This window comes from Helicoverpa zea, chromosome 19 (genome assembly GCF_022581195.2).
Source record: "Helicoverpa zea isolate HzStark_Cry1AcR chromosome 19, ilHelZeax1.1, whole genome shotgun sequence".
Taxonomy (NCBI): Eukaryota; Metazoa; Arthropoda; class Insecta; order Lepidoptera; family Noctuidae; genus Helicoverpa; species Helicoverpa zea.
Window position 1 is genome coordinate 4,092,007 of NC_061470.1, and position 20,951 is coordinate 4,112,957.

Sequence of the window (20,951 nt, forward strand, 5' to 3'; positions counted from 1 at the left end):
TGCTTAAAGTCAATGACCAAAATAGTTCAACGACGTTTTTAACCTGCTAAGAAGAGTAAGAGTACCTATACCTGTAATACCCAGCATATAAAAAAATGACTTTACCGAAAGTTGCTCAAAACATCCACCTAAAATATTTTTAATGTGCAATTAACGTGATAAAAACGCCGGTTTACTATTTATGTCGACAAATTCTGCGTGCGCGCATGACGGAAGACGAACGATAAATTTTCGAGGAATGATGAATTGCTTTCCACAGTCAATAAATGGGAAATAAAACTAATTTCCTTCATTCCTAGACAGCACTTACCTGGCTAGGGTTCGTTTTAAATAATTCAAAAATGCAATTTACATGCAATATAATTTACAATGCATAACACTGCTTGATTTATCGATTTGAAATGTACCTATATTTCATATTTCATACGAAAATATTTTTTACGATTCCACGATTATAGAAAACATTGTGTCTATCAGAATCGAGCTGAGGTCCAATTTTGTGTTTGGCTGATGACCGCATTATGACCACAAGTATGTACCGTACCAATGTTACTTTTCTAAGTTATATGTTATTTCTAAGTATTTTCGATGCAAATGTCTGAGTAAAGAAATCCTGGACTTTAAAATAACCTATATTAGCGGAAGCAAAAGTGCCATACTACCCAACTTAATAACCTCACGTTTAAAAATCTTGCTCAACCTCATAAGTGCACTTAACTGCAGTCATTAAACTTAACTGCTACCGTAAATAGAACTAACTAAATGTAGCAACTGGCTCTAACTCATATGTGTCTCATTTTAGCTTTAAGATCAGTGAACAAGGTTATTTTTTATAACTTTGTCCGTTCACACGCAGCTACTTAAACTGTTCCCCGCGGTTCCACCCGCGTCTCGAGAGAACTACTTCTTGCACTCGGGTTAAAAGTAGCCTGTGTTCTTCCTCAGGCTCTAGATTGCCTGTTTATCAAAATATTAATTATATCAGTTTAGTAGATTTGACGTGGTAGCCGGAAAGACAGAGTCACTTCTGCATTTATATACAGGGTGTCCCAGAAGTCGACGTCAAGCCGCAACTGGGTGATTCTGCTGCTTATTGTGGTCATCAGAAAAATAAAATAAAAAAATTATCGTATTTATTTTTAAAGTTATTTCAATATTATTTTTTTGAAAAATGTACACCCTGTGATGATTTTTGGACTCCTGTTGCCACAAATCTTAAATCAAATCAAATCAAATCAAAACTCATTTATTCAAACTTGGCTGCAAAACAGCACTTTTCGAACGTCAGAAAAAAAAATTACATAAGACAGCCCCCAAAACGCCCACCCTTCACCACTTCCTATGTGTTTTTGCTGGGAAGAAGAAGTGGCGCAACAAACTCCCCAGCAACACATGTTTGTCTGTAGGTCAAAAGAACCTTTCAACAAAGTACAGTGAGTATTGCAGTATGCAATACGCAATATTGTCATAAAATAAAATTACATTTAAAAATGATTTATAAAATCCACCACATGCTAGCTAGCACTCACCCTACGTAACTTGTCTAACTCAAGCATTGAATAAATATGATGTGAAAAAAATGTATAGCCTCCAATATTTATAATAGTTTATGAGGGAGTGCCCACCTTCATGTGATATTCTATTGCAACCCTATGTAATGTACAACATGGGTAAGTAATGAATCTAGTAAATTGGACCGCTCAGCCAGTAAAAAAAAAAAGAAGTATAAGAAAAGAGTCTACAAAATTATATAATACTACTTATAGTATAGTCAGTAAGACGACCTGGCACCACAAGCAGCACCCGTTCACGAGCATAACGCGAGGATCAGCCATCGCCCCCCTCGCACATCTTTGAGGGAGGGAAGCAACCCGACCGCCGACGCTACCGCAAGCAGTGCCGTCTAAGGGAGCATGACGTACTCACCGCTACACAACTCAATATCAGGATCAATTATCGCTAAGTAGTGGTCCTTATTTACTGTAATCCAAAGGAAAAAAAAATAAATATAAATAGATGATTTAAATAAAACATAATAAATACAGTAAATGTATCCTGTCAATAATGTAAAACCAAGTAAGGTCAATAATAAAAATATAAAATTGTAAAAAAAAATGAATAATAATAATTGATTGTAAAATTAAGATGTCATTCACAAAAAAAAAGACAATTATAATATAGCTGTCTTGCGTTCAACATGGCGACCAACTATTTTTATCATTCAAATAATCGTTAATTGTATAATATGCCTTTTGAATAAGAATAGCCTTAATTTGTTCTTTGAATTTATTAAACGGCTGTTCTAATAAAGACAGAGGAAGTTTATTATAGAAACGAATACCTAGACCCAGAAATGAACCATGCACTTTATGAAGCCGGTGAAAGGGTACACACAGTTTATGCTTATTTCTTGTATTAATGCTATGGACTTCACTTTTTTTGGTATATAAATGTAAGTTCTGTCTAATATACAGTATATTGGCAAAGATGAATTGTGATGCCACAGTAAGAATACCAATTTCTTTAAACAGCTCTCTGAGGGAAGTTCTGGTACCTAATTGGTATATCGCACGTATAGCACGTTTTTGTAGAATAAATATATTCTCTATATCAGCGGCTTTAACTTATTCCAATTATTTTTTTTGGTTTGCAATTCTGAATAGTGTTTCTGTAATGTGTAACCCGACATCCCACCCTAACTGCTCCGGTTTGGAAGAAAATGTGGGTTTTAATTCCAAACTGTATTCCAGATTATTAATTCTCTCAACTTCAACTGACTGTACTGAAAAAAAAATGTACTACGTCAGTTTGGCAAGTAACTCAAAAAGTTGGCGCATTTTATAGGGATTCTAAAATGGTATAACATTTACCACTTTATTTCCCAACTAAGAAAAAAAATGTTTCTAAGAAAACTCACATCATAATAAGTTCATAAATTCTTAGTGAGTCAGCCATACTCTGTGGGACAGATCGGGACGCCTGTAAATAGAGATAACTTCATCATCATCTTCCTAGCCTTTTCCCATATCTCACGGGGTCGGCCTAACCTAGGGGATTCGGCGAGGATACTGGTTTTTTACACAGAGCGACTGCCATCAAAAACTATTCAGAATTGCAAACCAAAAAAAAATAATTGGAATAAGTTAAGATTTGTGGCAACAAGAGTCCAAAAATCATCACAGGGTGTACATTTTTCAAAAAAAAGTAATATTGAAATAACTTTAAAAATAAATACGATAATTTTTTTATTTTATTTTTCTGATGACCACAATAAGCAGCAGAATCACCCAGTTGCAGCTTGACGTCGACTTCTGGGACACCCTGTATTTTTTAATATTAGTAAGGACTTTTATACTATAACAGTCATACCATAGGCTAAATAAAATTTAAATATCGCTATATCGTATCGCAAACGTTTACAGTAAACTGGCTTCACCGTGTCTAGAACGCGTGCCATGCTTGCAATTATCTAGGCGGTGAGATCTCTGAGTCGAGTCATGATCTTTGCCACTAACAGACCTACATACAAACACTGAGTTCGTACCAAATACCATGGACAGGAACTGCTGTTGACTTGTAAAGGAATTTTGCGAAAAACTGTCACGACTGGTCTACGCACGTGGTTCTCATGCCATTTCCGTACCTACGCGTTACTTAAAATCGCCCCAGTTATTTTTTTGGAGACATTATTTTGTTAGCCCAGTGACCTGAAAATAAAGGTCTAGGGTCTGAGTTAATTCAATATGAATAAGAAATGTCGTACCTACAATAGGTACCTCACATTACAATAGTAATAAACCGACTACAATCAAAATAGGAGTGTTACTTTCATCCTCGTATAAGGAAAGACATTACTTGCGCCTTATTCAAAGTACACGTCCCGCTTTCAATACCGACAGTAAGTAAATTTGCGGTTATAACGTCACCGTGCATAAAATGCAGGAAAATTAACACGAAATCAGATTCCTTTTCACCGGACCCAATATGCTTAACTAACTGTAAAATATTTCTTTGCCGATCGGTCGTCGCGGCTTTTAAGACAGTTATCCATATACTCATTGGCATGACACACAATAGTGCCGGGCCCGCAGTAACTGGCTTCATTCGCCCGTGCGCCAACATTCCGTTAGCAGCCTCTTCACTTTTCAACGCAACGCGGTCAAAAACAATTCTATAATGCAAAATAGTTTTTAATACAATTTAAATCGGACTAATAAAAGTGAACGCATCCTTATCTGACATTAAATTCGGCGGGAAATTGAAACAATATGGCGCGTGTTTTTTTCGTTATTTTCGCGGTTATTTTGGTGCTGGCTCCGTGTGAGATGAAAAGGAGGAAGATAAAGGATTATCCGACGGATAAGCAGCTGACTTTGCAGAGGAAAGAGACAACGCCTGTGGATTTCACGAGACTAGTGGTGATGAGAATGGTGTACGGTTTTGCTAAAGTTCTTGGCTTCGAAGAGCCTATTGGTGAAGTGATGAATGGTGCATTCGTGCCCCCAGGAGCGGATGATGATGATGATTTTGATGATGATGACGGAGACTTCTTCGACGATTATTAATTTTAAGTGTGTAAACGTGCGTATTCTCGATACCAAATAACTTGCATTTACCCAGTTGTAATGTCTTTTTGTAAATTATTTATTAACTTATTTTAGTTTTTAATTGCAAATTAATTTATTTTAGTGTAAAAATGTGAAGTACATAAGTGTTAAAATATGAAAAATGTCGTTATATTTTTTCTATTTTTTATTTTATTTATTTCACTTACAAAACATCTTATGCCGTTAAAGACGTCAATAATCGAGTATGAAAAGCTCTTAACAGTAAAACTCTGAAATCTGACAATATCAGATTCCAATACCTGCTATTGATTATCTTGCTTCGATCAAAAATAATTTTGAACACAGCAAAAGACTCGTAACGAAAAATGAGGCAAATGAGGCAAAAAGTAAAATAAGTAACGAAACTTTAATTTACTTTTTGCCTCATTTGTGACGTCTAAAAAGTAGTAAATTGTTTGTACCTATTCCAATAACCTCATATCTATATATTTTTTTAGTTCTTACCTTAATGCCCTCTTTATTTTTTTTATAATTTATTGGCAGCCAATATGGGCCTAAGATTGCAGTAAGTAGGCGTATTTGTGCTTTCATGAATGCAAAAAAAATTGTACGTGTATTTTAAAATGATACGAAAAATATGTGGCGTTAATTCCGTGAGATTTTTCTAACATTTTATGTCATGGATTTCCGCAAAGTAACGCCTGATTCCATACTTAACGTAATTTTTTTTTAGTTCTATGCCTTTCAACTTTTTGTTTTTTAATTTATGAGCTTTTTTCTTTAGATATCTATTAATAATGTTAACTTATTAACGATGTACCTGGTAGTTACTAGCTTATTTATTTCTGCTCAATTATTGTAAATACATAATTATAATTATTTATTACATTAATTACTTTATTGGTTTTATTGTCCTGTACTTTTTTTAAAACTTAGAGCAATCCCAATAATATTTTTGTTGAATTCATTTGACCGTGAAACCGTTTAATACTTCACTTATAATTTTTAATACTAATAATTTTTTTTCTTTAGATGTAAGCAGTGCCAAAACAAAGGTTATAAGCATTTTTTTTTTAACTTTATTTTCTTTTTAAATTAAATTAGCGGTTTGTTGCGCGCGCTCCTTCATTTGCACTGTTTTCCTAGCTACTTCAATAGATAGTACGCAAGATGCCCTTTTTACAAGCTTTTATTTATAGACAACAGTTATCCTACAATGAACGGTCTATTGTCTGCTTCGTGTTAGAAGTTTTTAAGTGTTAGTGTTGCTTGTTCGTGGTAGTTTATTGCAATAATTACTATGCGACAATTATTGGCATGCAATTAAAGCTTGGCAATGTTTGTATAATTGGTGTTCATTGCCAAGGTTCTAATTGTCGTGTGAATTTATAATGCGTAAGTTTATTAATTCGTTACCTGTAAAACTGTAGTTACAATTATCATTTAATTAAAAAGGCTACTTTGTAGCTACACGGGTTTCTACTTAAGCACCTCAGGAATGTTTTTTTCCAATAGATACCTACCTACGTTTCGTCATAACAGTACGACTTCACAAGCATCTATGATTCGCGCAAGACGCAATTGAATTAAAATTTTCATTGTCTCCATGATAAAAAAACACGCACCTTTTTTTATCTATGTCAGCATCAAATTCTAACAAATTGTTACTTACTGTCGATACATACATACCCTATTGAATATTTCTTAGTGGTATTCCTACCCTTTTGTGTCAAATGGCCACTATGCCCGTTTTCACCAACGAATACCTAAATTTAGGGAGCGTTTACGGAACACTTAATAAGAATTTCATTTTCACCAAAGCCTAGGTGTCAATTTTAACCTAAAAATTTCACTTAAACTTGGGAGCCCGATTGATGCCTGCTTAAACAACTCCTATCATTATCATTACAGAATACAAACATATTTTGAACCGTTTCTGGCGATGGATAGTGAAATGTACCTTTATATGTTATGTAACACCAAAAATACCATGTTTAAAAAGCAAAAAAAAAATGAAACGTAAACTTTTAGAAAGTTTAGAAGCTGTGGAGGTTGTGGATATGTAAAATAATAATCATTACAAGACCACGTACCTATCTTACGTGAAAGAGCAGATGTCTGAGAAAAAAGTACGATGATCATGACTTTTTTATAAGATTATAGCTTATCACTTGCTATGAATGCACTTGCTAGGTCGTGATGTCGCTGAATTATTCAAAAATAGGATGTCCTGCATGTCCATAAATATACAGACCATAACAGATGCAAATCTGGTAATCACTGATGTAGTTTCGCGGTGGCCGGGACAACTATAGGCCTATTCAGACCTAAGCGGTATTCGCTACCGTCTACGGCAGAGAAAACCCTGTGGGTATGCGGTAATATGACTGTTCAGACCTAAGCGGTATTCGCTACCACCTGCGACAGAGAAAACCCAGTGGGTATGCGTTAATATTACTGTTGATGTTCGGGATGCATGCCGCTGCTGCCGCGCGGTATGTACTTCTACCCACAGCGGCAGTGGATATCGCTCAGGTCGCTCTAGCCGCGGTATAGTTATTGGCACGGATATTGAGCCCTGACCTTCACCTGCGCAGAAGCCATTTATTGGTTTATTGCCTTGTGTACAGTGCGCAAAGCAATCCACTCTTCCGCCGAGAGCTCAATATCCGTGCCGGTAACTATACTTGATACTAAATACCTGAGCGAAACCGGCTCGGTATCTACCTCTACCCACAGCGGCAGCGAATATCGCTCAGGTTTGAATAGGCCTTAAATACCAAAACTGCAGTAGATACCAATGATTCGAAAATGGTGAATATGGAGGAGCCTATCTCCTAGGTGATAGGGGATACCCTCTGGAGGTAAGAAGTAGGCTAACATTGAACATAATAAATTATGTAAATTAAAACAAAGATAGTAAACAAATATTTTAATATTAGTCCTCATATGATGTACCAAACATTATCATCATCCTCCTGCACCAATTCAATTTGAGGTGGGCTGGGCGCAGCATGTTTTTACACGTCTTTCCAATTTCTCGCACCACCTGAAACTAAATAAATATATAATTTTAACCCCATACTTAAATCCATCAACTCATGGAGAACAAAAATACAACGAAGCCGACAGTAAAACAAGGAACACAGTTGTACGGCAATATCTTAATACACTTTATTATTATACATAGATATTATTCACATTTACCAAGCTTTGTTTTTGGCTTCGTTCGTGGTCCCATCCGTTTTTTGTTTAATATTGTGTCTCTATGAGACGTCAGCAATTTCACTAGCTTGTCTTTTTCTTCTGCAAGAAAGGTTTATCCTCGTTTTCTCTTCTCTGCCAAAATAAACTTATCTATTTAACAATAATAAACCCAAAATTAACCTCTCTCTATGTACCAGTCAATTTGACAAACGCGCGAATGACATAGGTAAAAATTCACCTATAGAAAACCTCTTTACTGTTTTATTGCATAAAACATAGCGTAATGTAGTTTAAGTTAAATTAAAATAACATCACAAGAAAAAAAACTCACAGGCTTAAGTAATATATACTCGATAGACATTTATTTCTTAAGAAGTACAGAAAAATCATTTTATCGATAAAATATCGACTTTGCATTATCGTTTGTAGAACTAGTAATCTGTCACTTACTTAAGGAATCCATGTACAAGTGTGGTGAAAATGAATTTAGGTAGGTGTCAAATTGGGAGGGGTCCTTACTAAAAGTAGCATTTAGATAGGGAAACGGTAAGAGGTTGTTGGTGAAAACGGGCATAACACTTTCAAATATTGGGTTGCTAAAATCTGTTCTTTTTTCTAACTAAATAGGAACTTTTATGCTTCCCCTTAATGCATTGCGTGTCTGTCGCCTGTCAATCAAGTTCAGCCGTTCTGGTTACTTTAAAAAATCATGTTTGACACACGCAAGTGTTTCTAAACGGAAACGTAGGTATAATGATTTCCTTCCGCGAAAACTTACCGTAACCAGTATAATATAGCAATGCAGTAGCTAGGTAATTGCAGTCGGGAATAAAGTCTTCATAAAACGATTTACGAGAGGAGGCCTTTGCCCAGCAGTGGGACGATAAAAAAGGCTGTAAGAGTAAAACGATTTACACAAAAAAAAATATCATAATCAGCCTTTTTACTCTCCCACTGTACTGCACAGGCTTCTTGCAGAGAAGGAATGAGCGTTAATCACCCCACTTGCTTAAAGCAGATTAGCGATTCCAGGATATAATAATATAGAAAAGGCTTATATATAAATATGTAAACCTCACCGGCAATTGCATTTTTGAGCCGTTCGGGGTTGAAACCCTGGGACCATGGGGCCCAAGTGCCCACAGACTCTTTCGAGAAATTAGTAAGCGATTAGTGGAGTCCACTCGTGACCAAAGGGCTGGCCTATACTTCGGTCAAAGGATATGCATTCCATCCAGCGTGGCAATGCAGCCAGCCTTTTGGGCACGATCCCAGCTGACAGCGATGCGGATGAATATTTTGATACTTAGTTTCCCTATAATAATATAGAAAAGTAACTTTGGCACTTGCCTGAGCTGGAATCAAAACCGCGCCCTCGTACTTCAATACTCAATAACTTTATTGCATTCCATAATGTGTACAGGCTGGTGGGTGAAATTAAAAGAAACAATTATGGACCCTGTCGGGCACAGCAAAGTTAGTTTTTAGAGGAGAGGACGAAGAGCGCTTTTTAAACATAATAATATTGAATTAAATGTAGAAAATCTTATATTTCGATATTTGAGTAGGTATTATTTCTGTGTAGATTTATTTACATTTTACTTATTTATTATTTATTAAATTTATATTCGTTTATTTATATATTATTAATTTATATTATAAATATTCTATATTATGTATTAATCGTTATTAATTATTTTATATTTATTTATAAATTAGCTGTAGTTTTTTATTTTTTATTTATCAGAGGCTGGTGCTGCAACCACTAAGCCAATAAGAGGTATAAATGAAAAAGTAATAAAAAAATCTCATACTGTCTAAATTGTCTAATAATTTCTTAAATCGTCATAAATCATAATTATAATCAAGAAACCAAGAAGGGTCACCCTCTAACCCTTTAGCAGGCCCAATTTCTTCATCACTGCAGCCCTCTAACTCTTTATCCGGCACAATTTCTTCATCACTACATTCTTCCCCATCACTGTTTCTCGAACATCCCTTCATTTTCCTGATCAAGTCGCCCCACTTTAGCTTGACACTGCAGAATGGACAGCTACCTTCTATAGGCACATACTCTCCTGGTACCAGAAATAGATCGGCCAAGCAAGTAATATGAGCTACAAGTTCACAGTTGGAATTCAAGCAGGTGATCTTTGATTGGCCGTTCGTTATATATGAGGAGCAGAGAAGACATTCTGTGTCTGGCGGTATGGTTGTGGAGGATTTGGGCTTCAAGTTCCTGCTTTTGACGGGTCCTTGGCAGATTGTCATGTGTGATGGAGGTTTTCTTTCAGGCTGGAAATAAAGAAGAAATATACTGCATATTAGGGTGTCCCTTATATGGCAAAAAAAATTTTTTTTTAGAATTTCGAAACGCATACCCTCCAATTTTTTTATAAATGCTAAAATGTACTTAAATATGAAATTTCATATCTGTAGCATGTTTGCAACCTGTGCCGACCGGGCTCTAAAGTTTAATAAAAAATGGTGTTTTGGTCTGACGTTTTGGGTTGATCCAAAACTAATTAAAATGCAACAAATAAAGTAAATATGAGTAATACTAAAAAAATATCAATACAAACTTTTATTTAAATACAAATTATAATAATAATGAATTAGGGTAACTTCTCTTTAGTGTAGTTTTTTTACAGTCTGGATACAGATTTCTATGTTCCTGAACACAACGCAACAAAAACTGATTTTGCTCTTCTTCAGCCGTGATAAGACCATTATAATCTTGCATTAATTTAACAGCTCTTTCAGCAGTGTCATTTACGACCTTCAAACGACTTAATCGTCTTCTAGCTTCCAAAAAAGCAGGATTGTCACCCCACGAAGATACGTCTTCCCGAAGAAAACTGTCGTCGATCTGTAGTCGAGATAGAAATCGTTTGCTTCTTTGAGTTACAAAATCATCCAGCGTCATATCTGAAATAAAGAAAAAACCATTAAAATAAGCAAAAACTAAACCACAAAACTTTGAAAAAGAAACAAGAAAATATTAAGTACTTACCAAACAAATTTTGTGTAATTTCTTCCTTCGATGGGACATAGCGTTTAGAGGAATCTGAACTTTCGTCTCTGTTTAAATTATTAATAATTTTTGTCTTGGTTTTGGTATCAACTTCTTCATCAAAGAGTGATAATATGACTGTTTCTTCACACAAATACCATAAATGACGAATAAACTTGCTTATGGATGCCTTGGAAATTGTCGCGTCTACTTTTTCATATTCTTTTAGAGCTTTCAAAAAGGACAAGTCTTGGTTAGGTGCTTTAACTGCCATTGTACATTCGAGCCAAGGTTTGGTATACAAGGTGACGATAAATAAACAAACATCTTGTAGAGCATTTTTGTCCTTTGCAGTAATTTTAAGTTGCGATTGAAGCAAACATATTTTTATAGAATAGATTGCTCTCGCCATCCATCGCGCTTGATGCAAAGCTCGGGGGGCCTGAGTTTTAGTTTATACACTGTGTCTCCTCCTAAGAACACAACGCATAGTTCAACCAATTCGCGGTAATCGTCTCTAACAAACAGTTCAGTCTTATAAAAAGTTAACAAAGATGTAATGTTTGTCTTAGCAATATGTGCTTTAACGAAATTTCGTGCCTCTTTTAAAACTGTTTTCAGGGCAAGGAATCTGAGTACTAAGTTCAGAGTTCGAAATCTGTTCCTCATCCGAATTCTCAAGACATTCCAAGTTATCTATCGAAGAAGTAGATGCAACAGCCAATAACTCTCTTTGTTTTACCTTTCTTTCCTGTTCTTCCAATCGTCTTTACCTATCTCGTTCTTCTTTCTCCGCCAATTTTTTGTCGATTCCACCTAAGCATCCCGGTCGACCTGGCTCTCTCTGTTTCCTTAAGAAATCTTTGTCTTCCTCTATCTTCATTCTGTCAAAAGCATCTGCATGTGCAATATCAAATAAGTTATCAAGGTCTTTTACAAAGTTAGTTTCACGATTCTTGAAAGTCAACTGAGTTTTCTTACAGTTTTTTGCAGCTCCCTCCAAACATGATATAAATCAACAAGTTTCTTCACGCAGTTAGGGATTGTCTTCGTAGGAATTCTGGCTTTTTCCCAAAATATAATGCACTCTCTTATAACAAGATTCGCACTTTCACTAACAGTCAGCTTGACTTCACGAATATTGTAAAATAAAACGGTGAGAACTTGTCGATTAGATGGTAATTTTGCACCATTTATCTGGTGGCTTGGCAGTCCGATAAGGAAAATATTTTGTTTATTACTTCGTAATTTCACAGACATTTTCACAAAATAAACAACAAGGCACTAAAAATGTTAGAAATCACTTAAATGACAATTGAAACTCGCAATAACAGGTCGCCGCGCTGCTCCTGCGCAACTTGTATGGACAAGTTAAAAACTCAAGTCGGCACAGGTTATCGCTTATAAATCGGGCTTATATTTATTTCTATATAGACTTTATTAAGTCCATACGAAACTTTTTAGAAGGTATGCGTAAAAATATATTGAAGTTGAATTTTAAGGGACACCCTACTGCATATGTTACAAAAATGGTAATGGTGGGAAATCTATACAATTAAACATACTTTTATAATAAAGCTGAAGAATTCATTTTTATTAGAAAATAAATTATGGAACTATTGGTCTAATTTGAAAAAATTATAGAGTTAGAAGCCCATTTATTGAGAAAGGCTATAAGGCTACATTTAAACTAGGTTTTTGAAATAATTCTCAAGATGACAAAACTGGTGGGACCAGAAATAAAGGCAGATTCTAATATTAAGCAGCATCATATTGAACTAAATCACTACTCTAATAAAACAATCTAAATATTTAGGTTAAGATATTTATAGTTCGGCCATTCAGAGAATGCGTTCCTGACACGTCGCGATTGAACTGACGACGTAACTTTGCAATGGCGTTGCAGTTACGATAAAAATATTTTTGCTGGTTGTTTACCGTTTTAACAATTGAGGAGCATTATTAAACAACATTATTATATCAATAATCAATGAATGTTATTACGTCGTCAGTTCAATCGCGACGTGTCAGGAACGCATTCTCTGAATGGCCGAACTATAGTTATGATTATTTTAAAAATTGAAATAGTATACTTACATCAAACTCTTCACAGTATTCCACCTCCAGCCATCTTATGATTAAAGGCAGGCGGCACCAAGGCCCCACTCTGAGCATTTCACTCAACACTCTTAATTTGAATTTAAATTCAGACTCTTTTCTAGGAATCTTTTTTAAATTTAAATGCTGGAGTCTTATTGTCTTTGTAGGATTCTGCCATGCCCATTCAAACTGAAATAGATGGTAAAGTTATGCAAATCAGTCACATATCCTGAATTTTCTAGTAAAGTATTACGATAGTTAAACATAAGAGAAACTTACTCTGAGAGCTGAAATATTATTTGGGAATCCATGGATTATCATCACCATTTTCCTAGAAAAATGAATGATTTTTTAAATATGTACATAAAGTATCATTGATAAGACAAGCTTTTTCCTCACCAGGGCCCTTTATTATTAGTCCGATAAGCTCCTCCAGCCCAAATGCCTCTGTTGTGTTGCATAATTCGCCGGTTCGGGTCTCGAGTATAACCAATGTATGTGCGCCCTTTGTATTTGGGGTTTATACAGTATAATAAGTAAACTCCGAAGAAATCTTCCACTAATTCTGGCTCAGACATTCTGTATGATTCTGTTAACTTTTAACACGAAAATTGTTTCTGCTAGTGGTTGGTTTTCATATTTTCAGTCTACGGTCATAAGGCACTGATGCGATTCATTTTTTCTTAAAACTATAGTGAGTTCCCAATCTAAAAAAATAATCTCATTATTGTTGCTGTGCTGTTTATTTTGATCACATTTTCATTTTGATTTGAATATTTTTGAACTTCGACTTTGACAAACCAAGACACTTGTCACTTGCGTTTTGTTTTGTGAAATAAGTAAACATGTAAAATCCAATTAACGACGAATTTGTTAAGAAATAGACGTAATAAAGTTTTAAATAAGTGTAGTTACTAAAAACTTCTTTATTGAACTCATGAAAAAAAGTAAAATTATTTAACATAACATAATTGTCACTTTTGCAAAATATTTTATTTAGAAAACTAAACGCTTTAGCAGAACTGTCTGTCAGTCAATGTCGATGAATTTGTTTCGCTATTTCGCATTTACCGATTCTCATGATTTGGAAATAAGTAAATAATTTATTCCATATTTAACTGTCTCAATCGTAGTGCATCAATGTAAAATGGGTGACAACAAATCTTCTAAAGTAAACCAAAACATTTGTGGACTGTAAGTATAATTCTAACCTCGCGATGTTGTTTATATCCAAACTAATATTATAAATGCGAAAGTAACTCTGTCTGTCTGTCTGTCTGTCTGTCTGTCTGTCTGTCTGTCTGTCTGTCTTTTCTTCACGCCTAAACTACTGAACCGATTTGTGTGAAATTTGGTACAGACATAGTTTGAAACTTGAGAAAGGACATAGGATAGTTTTTATTACAAAAAAAAAAAAAAAAAAAAATTATTCCGGACATATAGCGCCATCTATTGGTCAAATCAAAAATCTGCTGGTAGTCACTATTCCACGCGAACGAAGTTGCGGGCAAAAGCTAGTTTTTTTATAAAAGATAATAGATAATAGTTATTACTGTATAAGTACATAAATCTTAAAAGTAAATAGTAATCGTTATTACAGACTTTGGTTAGTGGGTCATCTTAGTTTCCATTATTCAATGCTATGCTACTAATTCTGTTTTCTAATGCAGTCCTTTCTAAACATTTCAGTTGCAATGAAAAACAGAGTAAATACTGCTGTCCTCGGTGCGAAATTTTCTACTGTTCATTAGACTGCTACAAATCTGAAAACCACATGCAATGTTCCGAAAGCTTCTACAGAGAATGCGTGAACAGCGAACTGATGTCCCACCATGCTGGCGACGAATCCAGAGACAAAATGGTCGACATACTAAAGAGGATGCAAGATGAGGATAACATAGACATAGACAACTTGATAGAATATGATGATGAGCCTGCAGATTCTGATGATGAAGCCGAAATTGACCTTCAGGTTTTTAATATTTTTTACATCAACAGTTCTCCAAACCATACAGAGAGAATTGTGTTGCTTTGGAGTTTGTTCCACCACTTCTTTCCAGCAAAAACACATAGGAAGTGGTGAAGGGCGGGCATTTTGGGGACTGTTTTTTGTAAATTTGTCCTTCAAAAAGTGCTGATTTTCAGCCTATTTTAAATAAACGACTTTTTATCTTTATCTTTAGGATCGAATAAAGGATCTAAACCTTGATGATGCGGATGCTGTATGGAACGCTTTGACTGAAGATGAGAGGAATGAGTTTGAGGCCTTGCTAAATCAAGGGGACGTTGGGTCTATAGTGCCACAATGGGAGCCGTGGTGGAGTTATCGTAGAGATAAGAAATTGGTAGAAGATGTAGCTGTAGATGATGGTGAAACATTGAAGAATTGTCCTGAGTTGAAGGCTGTGCCAAAGTTTGAAACTTTGACTGTAAGTATTATTTATAGCTGTTAAGCTGGTGGGCACTGCTACCTTACCTTATTTAGGATTTCATAGAGATCTCTTGATTAGAATTTTTCAATAGAAATAAAATGGATTTGTTCTGAACAAGCTTCTTCTTATCAACCAACTTACTAAAAAAAAGGGTTCTCAATTTAGCCATATTTTTTATCTAAAAGTAATTACATCTAATTCAATTTTTCGGGAAGAAAGCCATTTATGTATCCATTATTACCATTACATTTATCTCATCAGCCTGTATATTTATCTTTAGAACAATAAATTTCTTATTTCAGACAGCAACCCCATCACCAGCTATAAAGAACAATATAACCAACGTGTTAGCATCCTACGTGTTCATAATGAGGTACTTCAACGGAGACATACAACCAGCTGAGGCAGTTATATGTCTCCTCAATATATGTGACAATCTGGACAGTAATGCCAACTATGATGATCCTGCGATTGCATTGGAATCTGTTGCTCAGAAGTGTCTTCAGGTAAGTCTACAATATTCAGTAAAAACATCCTCACCAAATGAGCGCAACATTCAAAACTGTGCGCTCATTTTCTTTGTCCTAGCCGACCATTTCGGTCATAAAATTTTATTGCTTTAACTACAGTGCGTTGTAATAACGACTTTAAGCAATTCGCGTAAAGTTGAACTTGCCATAACGTATGCTTGTTCCTTATAGAAAGAGACAGAATTCGTGTTCAGCGACACTTTCGAGCGTAACTTTTATTCTTGGGTGTTTGTATATCAATGGTATAAATAAAATAACTTTGCTGATAATCCACAACTATCACAACTTACAATTTTGGCTTGAATAACAATAAAAAAAGATATTATTTTCGTCAAAGAATCTCAAAAGTCAATGGGTTGCGATAATCGCTATTAGGCAATTCATCTGCTTGTTTTCGCTCTATTAGAGAAAACTACAGCCAAACAACCTATCCTGACTACAGCTACCTGCCTACTTACCTAATCCAGAATAATTCATCTTAAACTAGCCATTCACTGTTAATGATCCATACAATAGGTAAACAATCTGTATCTCACTATCACATATGACTCTAGAGACAGAGAAGTTGCTATAATTCAATTTCCTTACCGAGATTCATATTTCCAATCGTCATCTAAATACATTTCTTTATCATTTCAGAGTGAACTAATACAAACAGACGAAGCCAGTCTCACAGTCATGAAAAAGGACACATTCCTAATAATTCGAGGTCCCAGTGAAGAAAATGAAAAATATTACTGCCAGGCTGCGTTATCACATCTCCATCAAATTCTTTCACAAGCCAAATCACAAGAAAAACAGTCCAAAAGTAACCAAGATTCAGTGAAAACAGATTTTTCTAGAAAGTTCCCAGAACATGAAAGGGAGAATTTACCCAAGTTAGATGTGAGCAAAGTTAAGAAATGTATGAAAAAAGTTGAATACTATTTGTCTTACATTGATAGCTATAATATGGATTTTGAATAAATAAAGTGTACCTACATAATTTTGTGCTTTCATTTACTTAGTTACATCCTAAAAAGAGCCTTTGAAGAAGAGCCTTGTAGAAGTTTGGGCGTAAAAGTAGTCTGCAGATAGATTCATCACGACAAATTCGTACCTAACTGCACTAATTTTCTGTACCTACGGTAGCTTCTCCAAACCCATTTACTTTCAAATACTTGAGACTAGGGCTGCCATCCGTCCGGGTTTCCCCGGATTTGTCCTCGTTTGGAGGCCGTCCGGGCGGGGTTTCTAGAAGTGTCCGGGGAAAACCCGGACACTTTTCATGTAAGGAAGCACCTCATTGAATTTAAGTGTATGGTAATAGTAAATGGATTACAAATTAGGTATTATTTTGTTTAAAAAAAACCGTACTCGTTTGGGGAAAAAATGCGATTTAAGCCAAATGTCCGGGTTTTTTTTATGTTTGTCCGGGTTTGGCGAAATTCGAGATGGCAGCCCTACTTGAGACCAATAATAGTGTCATAAGCAATCCTAGCACGACGTGTTAACACGGCAGACTTAAATTATACAAACAGTTATTTTTTGAGTATGTCTAGTGTGCTAGCATGGTGCGAATACTGTGCATGGCTTGACGGGTTCGATTCCCGGGTCGAACTTAAATCGCTTTATAGGTAGCTACTAGCAGCTACCTTGCTTCTAAGTTTTTGATTAGGTAAGTATCTGTGTGTGTATCTCAGCTTTATTTCTGACTGCACTCGCGCAAACATTCATTTAGCATTCATGCTCCAAGCAAACAAACTTATCTAAAGTACTTAACTACCAATATTTTAAACGCTGCTCCCTACGACTAACATTGCATCTGTATATCAGACATGCATATACCACATACCTTCACGAATATAGGTACCTATCTAGACTGTTCTATGACAAGGTTATGACTAACGAGCCAATAACAGCCTCTTCCGATCACGTGACGCACAAGCCCTGATATTTCCACCTGCACCCCGCCCCTTCGATCCGCCAAACGGATCGGAAATTCACCCTACGCGCAGATGACCGACACGTCTCGAGGTCAAACGCGCTCAGCATACGTAACTCAGGTATTGCAAATTTATTACCCATAGCCCTTTAAAAATATTTACAAACCTACGTGACTGATGAAAAGTATGATAAAATTGTCAGTTTTTTAATAGAATGTTACAAGGATTTCAATAATGTAGATAACACAGACTTCAGATAAAATGATAGTCTATATTATGTAAATTAAGTTAGGTCACAGTCGTCAAAATTTTGAAGTACGCGGGAAGCCCTAATTGGTTCCTGCCTCCCTTCCATTGCACACGGCCGTGCAGTCTGCAAAATCAATAGTTTGCGCCCTATCGCCCTACATTGCACTGATCTCGGAATAATTTATCAAAGTTATTATATTTATTCAGTTCAAACGACCAGTGTTGACCTTAATTTGCTTCAGTTTTCAAATGTGAGTCGCGGACGTTATTGGATAGAATTCAAGTGTACAAAAGGCGGGAAAATGTAGACTTTTTGTGTAGTGCAAGGACTTACACGGGACATATGGATAGCCATTTCCTCTTTGTGAAAAACAGATGTTATTTCCATTTATTAAATCTCTTTTAAATAAGCAGTGCAATATTTTAAATCAAATGCAATTCAATGCTATTTCAAATATGATTGGTGAATAATGAACATTGCCTTTGTTTTCGGAAGTGACATAAAGGACGACTTGCTAATTTTCCGGAGATAGTGGTGTGACAATTCGATAAAACTAACAACACAAAACTCCTTCAAACGATTTGGACGGTTATTTTGAACTTAAGTGAAAAACTACCCGATACCTTGGTCTTAACTCTAAGTGGCTTCTGGAAGAGTACTTCGGCTGCGGTCCCTCGACAGCCGTCTGCAGCCACCAGTCAGCGTTCCTGACCAGTCCATCAATGGGATGTCTGTCATATCCTACCATCATAATCAATAGGACCTCTTTCGCAAGTATATAGATTCAGTCCATCATCATGATAACACCAGTGGAACTACACGCGCCGTTCATTTGCTACGGGTACAACTGCCCGCTAATGAGTCATGCGACGCCGGCGCCCGTTCCACCACCCACGCCATTCACGTTCATGGCACCCAATGGGGTCCCCTATCCACCCCCGTTTCCATTCAGGATGAACCCCAGAGCTCCGTGTATGGTACCCACTCGGTTCGACCGACCATTTTCGCCACCCGCACCGTCAGAATTGGTCCCTATTCAAGAAGCTGCCATTATTTATCCAGACATACAGCGAGCTATCGTTACAGAGCTAGATGATAATACGCCCGATTACAAAGTAGACGATGCGCCAACTACGTCTGATGCACCAATCAACTTTGCTTCTTGTAAAGAGCGATACAGCGGCGTTGGTGATGTCCGACCATTTATTAGTGCCATCCTCAACTATAAGATCTGTAGCGAAATGAAAGATGATTCCGCTCTCCGTAGCTTCCCCTTGCTACTAACAGATGTTGCAGCGATATGGTGGCAATCGAACAAAGCAGAAGTTACTGATTGGAACGAAGCAGTCGAAATTCTGCGCATCAAATACCGAGCTCGTCCACAGCCTCATAAAATTTTCCGCCGCCTTGTGACTGCGCACCAGAAAACTGAGCCAACTTCGGTGTTCGTGCAAAAGGTCAGAAGTCTACTTAATCAGCTGCCTCCACATACACTGACTGAAGACACCCAGCTGGATTTGGTCTTCGGGTTATTGCACCGCCGCATAAGGGAGAAGCTGAACAGGAATGACTGCAACGACTTCTCACAGCTTCTGGAATTTGCTCGACAAGTCGAGGATACATTCGACGACGTGTCCAGCTCGGCGTCTACTGAGGCCCCTGATTCGCCCGTGCAGCCCGACACTCCAGTAGAACCGCAACAAACTTCTGTAACTTCGGTGACTCCATCACCGCCTGTAATATCTAAAGGCACTTGCAAAAACTGCAACGTATACGGGCATCTTCTTATACGCATGTGTCGAAAGTTACACCGAGAACAGAAGACTGGGGAAGACACTAAAATGCTCGAAGAGATTAACAAGTTGGATTCGGAGAAATTAAATAGATTGATCTGTTATCGCTGTCGGTCAGCTAACATTGTTCGCTTGAAGTGCCAGAGCTGTTCCATCGAGATTTCAGTGAAGCCTGGCAGGCGTCCATTGCTGACGGTCGACATTTACGACCGAAACTTCGACATCCTTGTAGACACAAGCGCGAAAAATTGCATCGCGTCTACTGATCTGATGACACACTTGATTGCAAATGGACAAGATTTTAACTACGACGATTTGGTTATTTCTGTGAATGGGAAGCTGATGCGTCAAGTGTTTCGCGTGGCGACTGTCGCAGTGTGGGTAGCTGGAGTCATGATTCCGACATCTTTTGTGAATGTGCCCGATGCTAAAGAGAACGTGCTGGGCATGGATTTTATTTGGAACGCTGGATTGGTGATCGATTTCAGAGGAACTGGGACATGGACTGTTCGAGGCGTGAACGACGAGTTTCCTGTACTTTGCGAGAAAAATACCCGAGACGAGGAAGGTGGCTAAAAAGGTTAGTACACCTAACAACTAACTTATGCCATAATCTGGTACTATTCTTCGTGTTCTTCGATCACCAAATGCCGACAGGTTATTCCATTTCGTCTGTCTGTGTATTTCGAATTTAGTAACCGCCCAAAAAGCTAATTTGTGATTATTCAATGTAAGACTGTGACAGTGTGCTACAATAAATTTTATTTTTTAATAATTTATTGTAATGTTGCACGCGAAATTGTTGGTAGAATTTTAAATTCTCTTATGTACCTAAATGATAAGTTTATTTTGGCGTCTTGCCATTTCCCTGTTGATCGAAGATTTTGCAAATCATTAACTAGGGTTTTTAGGGTGTAAAATAAAACGCAGCATTTACCTTAACCAGATATATTCGTTCAAACAACATGAATTATCCTGAGGAATGTCAGAAATGTACCATTAACAATATAACATTATATACAGAATGTTTCAACACAACACTTATATAGAACTGTATGACTTTCTTCAAGTAGAATCATGAAACGATTTTTTAAGCAAGGATTTTAAATTCTTGAGAACCATTTTAAAAATGT

The 20,951-nt window shown here is 36.5% G+C and overlaps 4 protein-coding genes across 4 annotated transcripts; 3 read left to right on the plus strand and 1 right to left on the minus strand.

Annotated features, from left to right (window-relative positions):
* Nucleotides 1–4,084: 4,084 nt before the first annotated feature.
* Nucleotides 4,085–4,918, plus strand: LOC124639654. Its single transcript, XM_047177096.1, has one exon. The coding sequence runs from the start codon at nucleotides 4,269–4,271 to the stop codon at nucleotides 4,563–4,565; it is 297 nt and encodes a 98-aa protein (XP_047033052.1). The 5' UTR covers nucleotides 4,085–4,268; the 3' UTR covers nucleotides 4,566–4,918.
* A 4,668-nt stretch (nucleotides 4,919–9,586) lies between these two features.
* Nucleotides 9,587–13,687, minus strand: LOC124639781 (structure-specific endonuclease subunit SLX1 homolog). Its single transcript, XM_047177250.1, has 4 exons — nucleotides 13,288–13,687; nucleotides 13,168–13,219; nucleotides 12,886–13,077; nucleotides 9,587–10,070 (listed from the first exon to the last, which is right to left on the minus strand). Exons 1-4 carry the CDS (start codon nucleotides 13,464–13,466, stop codon nucleotides 9,621–9,623), a joined length of 873 nt encoding a protein of 290 aa, XP_047033206.1. The 5' UTR covers nucleotides 13,467–13,687; the 3' UTR covers nucleotides 9,587–9,620.
* A 216-nt stretch (nucleotides 13,688–13,903) lies between these two features.
* On the plus strand, nucleotides 13,904–16,835 carry LOC124639780 (zinc finger HIT domain-containing protein 2). The gene is made up of 5 exons (XM_047177248.1): nucleotides 13,904–14,082; nucleotides 14,578–14,860; nucleotides 15,072–15,317; nucleotides 15,623–15,826; nucleotides 16,490–16,835. The coding sequence occupies exons 1-5, from the start codon at nucleotides 14,036–14,038 to the stop codon at nucleotides 16,814–16,816; spliced, it is 1,107 nt and encodes a 368-aa protein (XP_047033204.1). The 5' UTR covers nucleotides 13,904–14,035; the 3' UTR covers nucleotides 16,817–16,835.
* A 1,873-nt stretch (nucleotides 16,836–18,708) lies between these two features.
* LOC124639779 lies at nucleotides 18,709–20,951 on the plus strand. Its single transcript, XM_047177247.1, has one exon. The coding sequence runs from the start codon at nucleotides 18,823–18,825 to the stop codon at nucleotides 20,392–20,394; it is 1,572 nt and encodes a 523-aa protein (XP_047033203.1). The 5' UTR covers nucleotides 18,709–18,822; the 3' UTR covers nucleotides 20,395–20,951.

Excerpts from the sequence above, each read along its gene's own strand:
- LOC124639654 (XM_047177096.1), top strand. The coding sequence starts at position 4,269 with ATGGCGCGTGTTTTTTTCGTTATTTTCGCGGTTATTTTGGTGCTGGCT.
- LOC124639780 (XM_047177248.1), top strand. The coding sequence starts at position 14,036 with ATGGGTGACAACAAATCTTCTAAAGTAAACCAAAACATTTGTGGACT. Across the intron at positions 14,861-15,071 it reads AAGCCGAAATTGACCTTCAG|GATCGAATAAAGGATCTAAA; the intron begins GTTTTTAATATT and ends CTTTATCTTTAG. Across the intron at positions 15,827-16,489 it reads TTGCTCAGAAGTGTCTTCAG|AGTGAACTAATACAAACAGA; the intron begins GTAAGTCTACAA and ends TTATCATTTCAG.
- LOC124639781 (XM_047177250.1), bottom strand. The coding sequence starts at position 13,466 with ATGTCTGAGCCAGAATTAGTGGAAGATTTCTTCGGAGTTTACTTATTA. Across the intron at positions 13,078-13,167 it reads ATAATATTTCAGCTCTCAGA|TTTGAATGGGCATGGCAGAA; the intron begins GTAAGTTTCTCT and ends CATCTATTTCAG. Across the intron at positions 10,071-12,885 it reads AATACTGTGAAGAGTTTGAT|CCTGAAAGAAAACCTCCATC; the intron begins GTAAGTATACTA and ends CTTTATTTCCAG.
- LOC124639779 (XM_047177247.1), top strand. The coding sequence starts at position 18,823 with ATGATAACACCAGTGGAACTACACGCGCCGTTCATTTGCTACGGGTAC.